Source organism: Chelonoidis abingdonii, chromosome 2, assembly GCF_003597395.2.
Source record: "Chelonoidis abingdonii isolate Lonesome George chromosome 2, CheloAbing_2.0, whole genome shotgun sequence".
Classification (NCBI taxonomy): Eukaryota; Metazoa; Chordata; order Testudines; family Testudinidae; genus Chelonoidis; species Chelonoidis abingdonii.
Window position 1 is genome coordinate 215,154,802 of NC_133770.1, and position 5,562 is coordinate 215,160,363.

Sequence of the window (5,562 nt, forward strand, 5' to 3'; positions counted from 1 at the left end):
ACAGGAGGGGAAAGACAAACAAGTTGAGTGAGAAAAGATACGCAACTGGATGGAGCAAGGGGGAATTGAAGATCGTTCTAGTGAGAGAAGTTTTGGTAGTAACACACTGGGATATTAACGATATAGGAAGAAACTGCTTGTTTTAGGTTGCAGATTGAGATGCATGCTCCTCGCACCTTAGTTTGAGTTCGAAATGAAACTTGGTTGCGCTTGCTACCGTGTGTTTATTAGGGTGAGGTGCACACGCAGGCAACGACCCCACCCACTGTGTCCTCCCCTGGGCATTGTGCGACCAGTTCTTGTGCGCCCAACGTGTGGGCTCGAGGTAAAATTAGCTTTGCGCGGATCCAGTCTGGTGGTCAATGGATCACTGGGAAACCGACGAGCTGTGCACACGTGTGAACGTACCGGGGCCTCAGCGGAGCGTGATCTGGCTTAGAACCTGGAGGGACAACGGTGTCAATGCGCTCGAAAGTGGAGAAGCCAGGCTGGCGGGCGATGACGGTGTGGAACCGGTCCAGCACGGTGAGAACCGGTCTTGGATAAGATAGAACAGTTGTTGGTTCCGACCTCTCTGTTTAGGAGATGGGGAGGTGCCCAGGTGTCACTGCGAATGGGGCAGGGGCAGAGCAAGGCGGGGAAGGAAGGTGTACCCACAAGAATGCATTCTCAGAGAAAAATGAAGGTGTTTGTCTCGTATCCTTACGAAGAATGTTAAAAGGTTGTACAGTGGACTGCCGTCTGTATCAATTGAGGGTCGGAAGGCGCTGCTGATAGATCAGTAAATAAGTACATTCCAATCACATCCCTTTTGTGCAGTACACAGTAGCTTTCTAACTGTTTGTTGGAGAGCGTTCCGTAACAGAAGAAAAAAAAAAATAAAAACCCCACTGTAGTTCCCCGTTTTTCCCCGTCTGGTGGATGTGGCAGGATATCAAAAGCAGGTTAGGGGAACAGTGCAGGGACAAAGGAGGGACTGTCTACGAGGGGAGACCATGTCCTAGTGCACTCTCCCATGTTTTGTGAAGCTAAATAAGCAAATCAGCATGCAATGGTACTGGGGACCCAGTGTGACTGACTGTGTCGGAAGGACGCCAGTAGTACACCGTGCTGAAGCAAAAGTCCTCTGACCAGGACTACTCTATACGTCAAGCCGGTAAACTAGTGGATCTTAGGAGGTCGGACCCATGGTGGCTGATGCGCGCTTGGCTGTCCGGTGAGGAAGCTAGCTGGGTCTAGGAGTGTGTGTACCATCTTCCTCCCCGCTTCCGTGTGGGCTACTGAACATGCGATCTCAACATGATACAATCCATGTAAGAGCGCGCCGGTACTCCCAGAGACTAGTCGACGCTCTTTGCTGAAGGCAGTTAGGAGGTCGTGGCAATCCTATGTTAGACTTCCGCTGTGAGCTCGCGCTGTAGGACAGTCCTTAGTACGACCTATAATGAGGAACCCCAGCCAGCTTTAAACTGAAACTCCCTCCAGCCCCTCCTCTGGCCTTTATCTCTTTCCCGGGCCAGGAGACCACCTGATCTCTTTGTTCTCCAACACCTTCAGTTGGCACCTTGCAGGGGAGAAGGGGCCCAGGCCATCAGTTACGGGGAGACAGGGTGTTGGCCATTCTCTGTGAAGACACCATCACACCGGTCTCTAGGGCTCTGCAACAATCACACACCCTGATCCCCCCACCTAGATACTTAAGAAGGGCATAGGGGAAACTGAGGCACCCACACAGTATTCAGACAACATTAAAACATTCCCACTTCGGCACAGTGGGCTCCTGTTGGCGGCAGAAGGACAGTAAAGACATAGGAGGTGGGTGCTTCTGGGGGTGGTCAGGAGGAGGGTGGGTGCAGGAAATACCGAGGGTGGAGAAAGGGGGAGGGAGAGGGTGTGACAAACCAGCTGGGATTTGTTTACAGTGGTGCCTAGATTCTAGCAACAGACCCATGGGATTTCTGGGTGGAAATTCCCTAATTTGTCAACCCCCCTGGACTGGGCTGGGGAAACGTAGCAACCTCCAATACTGGAGTCTGAACCTACTAGCCAGAGGGCAACCCCCAGTGAGGCCTGGGGAAGACATCCCATCCCATCCCATCCCATCCAACTGCTGGCACTGGGGAGGCTGTTGGGATTTCTGCCAGGGGTCCTGTCCCTGGACCCTGCTGGGGGCTCCATCACCTGTATCAGCCTCTGGCAGGTAGGTGAATGTTGAATGTTCAGACCCCTCCCATCTCTGTCTGCTAGAAGGGGCGAGGGGCTCTCTCTCCCCTCCCCCTGATGCCTCCTGGCTGCTCTGATGGGGAGGGAGTGGGATCCTGCCTGCCTCTCAGAGCTTCCATGTGATTGGCCCTCTCCCCTATGAGCGGTGGGGTTGTCACTGGGCAGCAGGTGCAAAGTGGAGGGCTCTTTCTTTTTCAGGGGCCGGTGACTTTCGAGGAGGTGGCTGTGTATTTCACCAGGGAAGAGTGGGCTCTGCTGAACCCCGCTCAGAGAGCCCTCTACAGACACGTCATGCAGGAGAACTACAAGAATGTGACCTCGCTGGGTAAGGATTCCCATCCCCTCGGTTCTTAGAAGGGGAAATGAAGAGTTAAGGTTCACAATACACCCTCAGCGTTGCCCTGTTTCCGCGACACCCAGAGAGGCCAGTGAGATGCAGACCAATGCTCGGCCCTCCCCGCTACAGAACACTTTGGGAGCAGAGCACAAGCGCAGGACAGCACAAACGCCGACACCATCTCTTTGCTAAGGCAAAACTTGGGTTAGGTCTGATGTAGGGAACAGAAACTGCCTTCCCCCAGCCTGCGCTCAGACCCTGAGCCTACTGAACACAATCCATCTTGGACTTTCATAATGTCACCTCTCCTTTACCCTTCCATTGAGGATTCCTTCTGAGTCCTTGCCTTCACTTACCCCTCACTGAGCCCCAGGCACATGTGGCACCAGCCTGCTGACAAACCTTGTGGCAAGAACGCACCCTTGTGCGCCTTTACCGATGTTGCCTACACCACTCCGCACTGAAATGAGGAATACCTGTTTCTTCCAGTTTCATGTACACCTCTCTTGGTATCACAGCTCTGCCAAGCTAGTCCCTCCACTGTTCATGTAAAGCTACAACTGGCCCAGTGCACGCTGCTGGAGTGCCTGCGAATAAATGCTGGTGTTCACATCTGAGGGACACAACACACAATGGCATGTGCTTAGTCCTTCCTTCTGTCAATCAATACATTTTAACGCCAGGGAAGACTATTAGGTCATCTAGTCTGACCTCCTGTGTAATACGGGCCAAGAGAAGTTGTGGAAACCTGGTCACTGGAGGTTTTGAAGAAGACGTTAAACCGATGGTCTGTGTATACTTGGTCCTGCCTCAGGGCTGGAGGATGGACTAATTGACACCTTGAGGTCCTTTTACCCCGTGTGTTTCTGTGATTTTATGATTCATCCTCCTAGCCCTTCACTTTGACCTTGTCTCCCTCTGGAGAATGGGGGCTTTATTTAGTAGGTTGTTTAATGAAAAATATGCATGGGTCAGCTTCCCTCTCAATGTGCTTTGTTAGTCACTGGGTGTGAAGGAGTGAATTCCTCTCCTGGGATGGGGATGTAATTCCTGTTGAAGTAGCGTAGGACTGTCTCCATTTACATGGAAACACGATCGAGAACTGTCCACGTATGAATGCAGCACACTGGACAATGCAAAGCCTCTCTCGTGTGGCTGTAAATACCTACTGGCTGCAGCACCCCAGAAGAGATGGTGTTTATAAGGACTCTGAAATCATTGGGACTCGCTGAGGTGCCATCTTGACACAAAGGGATGCTGCCTCCAGAATGACCTGTCTCAGAGTGATGGAGCTGTGGGGAACACCCTTCCAAACAGCAAAGCCTCGGAAGTAGCACATATTGGGATGGCTGTGCTGCCTTTGGGAGAGACCCTCCCAGCCTGGGTCCCCAGACTGGCCTTGGCGGCCTGTATGTAACTGCAAATATGTTGTAGATTGGGCTGGAGCTCAGTCTCTTAAGCCTGAGCTGCAGTGTCTGCACCAGCGGTATGTGTACCGCTGGGGTACACAGAGGTCTTCCAGAGTTGCTACGGCAAAATCACTAGCCAAGTCAGTACAGAGTAAAATTTCATATGATTTGTTTATACTGATCTATATAATATACACTGAAATGTAAGTACAATATTTATATTCCAATTATTTAGTTTATAATGATATGGTAAAAATGAGCAAGTCAGCAATTCACGGTGTGCGGTGACACTTTTGTATTTTATGTCTGATTTTGTAAGCAAGTAGTTTTTAAATGAGGTGTAACTCAGAGGTACGCAAGACAAATCAGACCCCCTGAAAGGGGCACAGTAGTGTGGAAAGCCACTGGTCTACACAACTATTTTTAACGTGCTAGCACCTACAGTGGAGCACCCATAGGGAGACATATCTCAAAGAACCATTGTTACTGCACAAGTTGAGTAACAACTTCTTTTGCGTGTTACCTGATCTCACTGGTTTTCTTTGCCCTGAGCAGGGTTCCCACTTTCCAAACCTGATGTCATCTTCCAGCTGGAACGAGGAGAAGAGCCGTGGGCCCTAGATCTCCAGGGCTCAGAGGAAAGAGAGATCCTGAGAAGCAGTTGCATGGGTGAGAGATCATTAAACCTACTCAGTGCTTGAAGGAAACAGCTGGGATTCCCAGCAAAGACCTTGTGAGGTCTCTGGGTTCAGGGTGGTCCTCAGCAGGTGTCCTATGCTCGGGGCAGATACTGTTATGGCTTCCTACCCATCCTAACTCCTAGCAGTAGTTCCCTCCCCAGACTCCCTTCTCCCTGAGTGTTTGGGTGGGAACTGGATGCAGAATTGATCCTTTTCTCTCTCCCCGTTGGAGAAAAATCAGGGACTGAATTTCCCCATCTCCAGCTACTCTCTTGACTTGTTCCACCCCTTTTCCCTTCCGGTTTCTGAGGTTTTCCTTTCTCTGTCCCAGCAGATGAGGGGATGGTGAGAGAGACCGTGGAGCAGACGCCTCAGCAGGAAGAGGAGCAAGTGGAAGCGTGTGGGGCGTTGTTGCAAAGATGCAAAGGGAGTGTGTCCATGAGTTGTGAGCAGGGAAAAGGTTCTCAGGGGCAGCACAGGCCAGAGAATTGGCAGGGAAACCAGCCAGCACAGAAAGTTGGAATATCTGTTAATTATCGGGAAACTCACAGAGGCCTCAAGGACGCCACAGCCCAGCAGAGAATCCTTACAGGAGAGAGAAATAACACAGGCTTTGAGAGTGGGAAAAAGTTCAGGAGGCGCTCACACCATCAGAGAATCCACACCGGAGTGAGACCCTATGGATGCTGCGAGTGCGGGAAAACCTTCACTGAGCGCTCAACTCTTACTCGCCATCAGAGGATCCACACAGGGGAGAAACCCCATGAATGTTGCGAGTGCGGGAAAACATTCGCTCAGCGCTCACACCTTATTTGCCATCAGAGGATGCACACAGGGGAGAAACCCTATGGATGCTGTGAGTGCGGGAAAACCTTCACTCGGAGCTCAGGCCTTATTCGCCATCAGAGGATCC

At 51.3% G+C, this 5,562-nt stretch overlaps 1 protein-coding gene across 1 annotated transcript; it reads left to right on the plus strand.

The window, feature by feature from the left end:
* Positions 1-1,463: 1,463 nt before the first annotated feature.
* On the plus strand, positions 1,464-5,561 carry LOC116823371 (zinc finger protein 2-like; the record flags this gene model as incomplete). The annotated part of the gene is made up of 4 exons (XM_032777859.2): positions 1,464-1,815; positions 2,422-2,548; positions 4,525-4,638; positions 4,981-5,561. Coding segments are annotated over exons 2-4 (729 nt in total), but the record flags the coding sequence as incomplete, so codon positions are not given.
* Position 5,562: the final 1 nt, after the last annotated feature.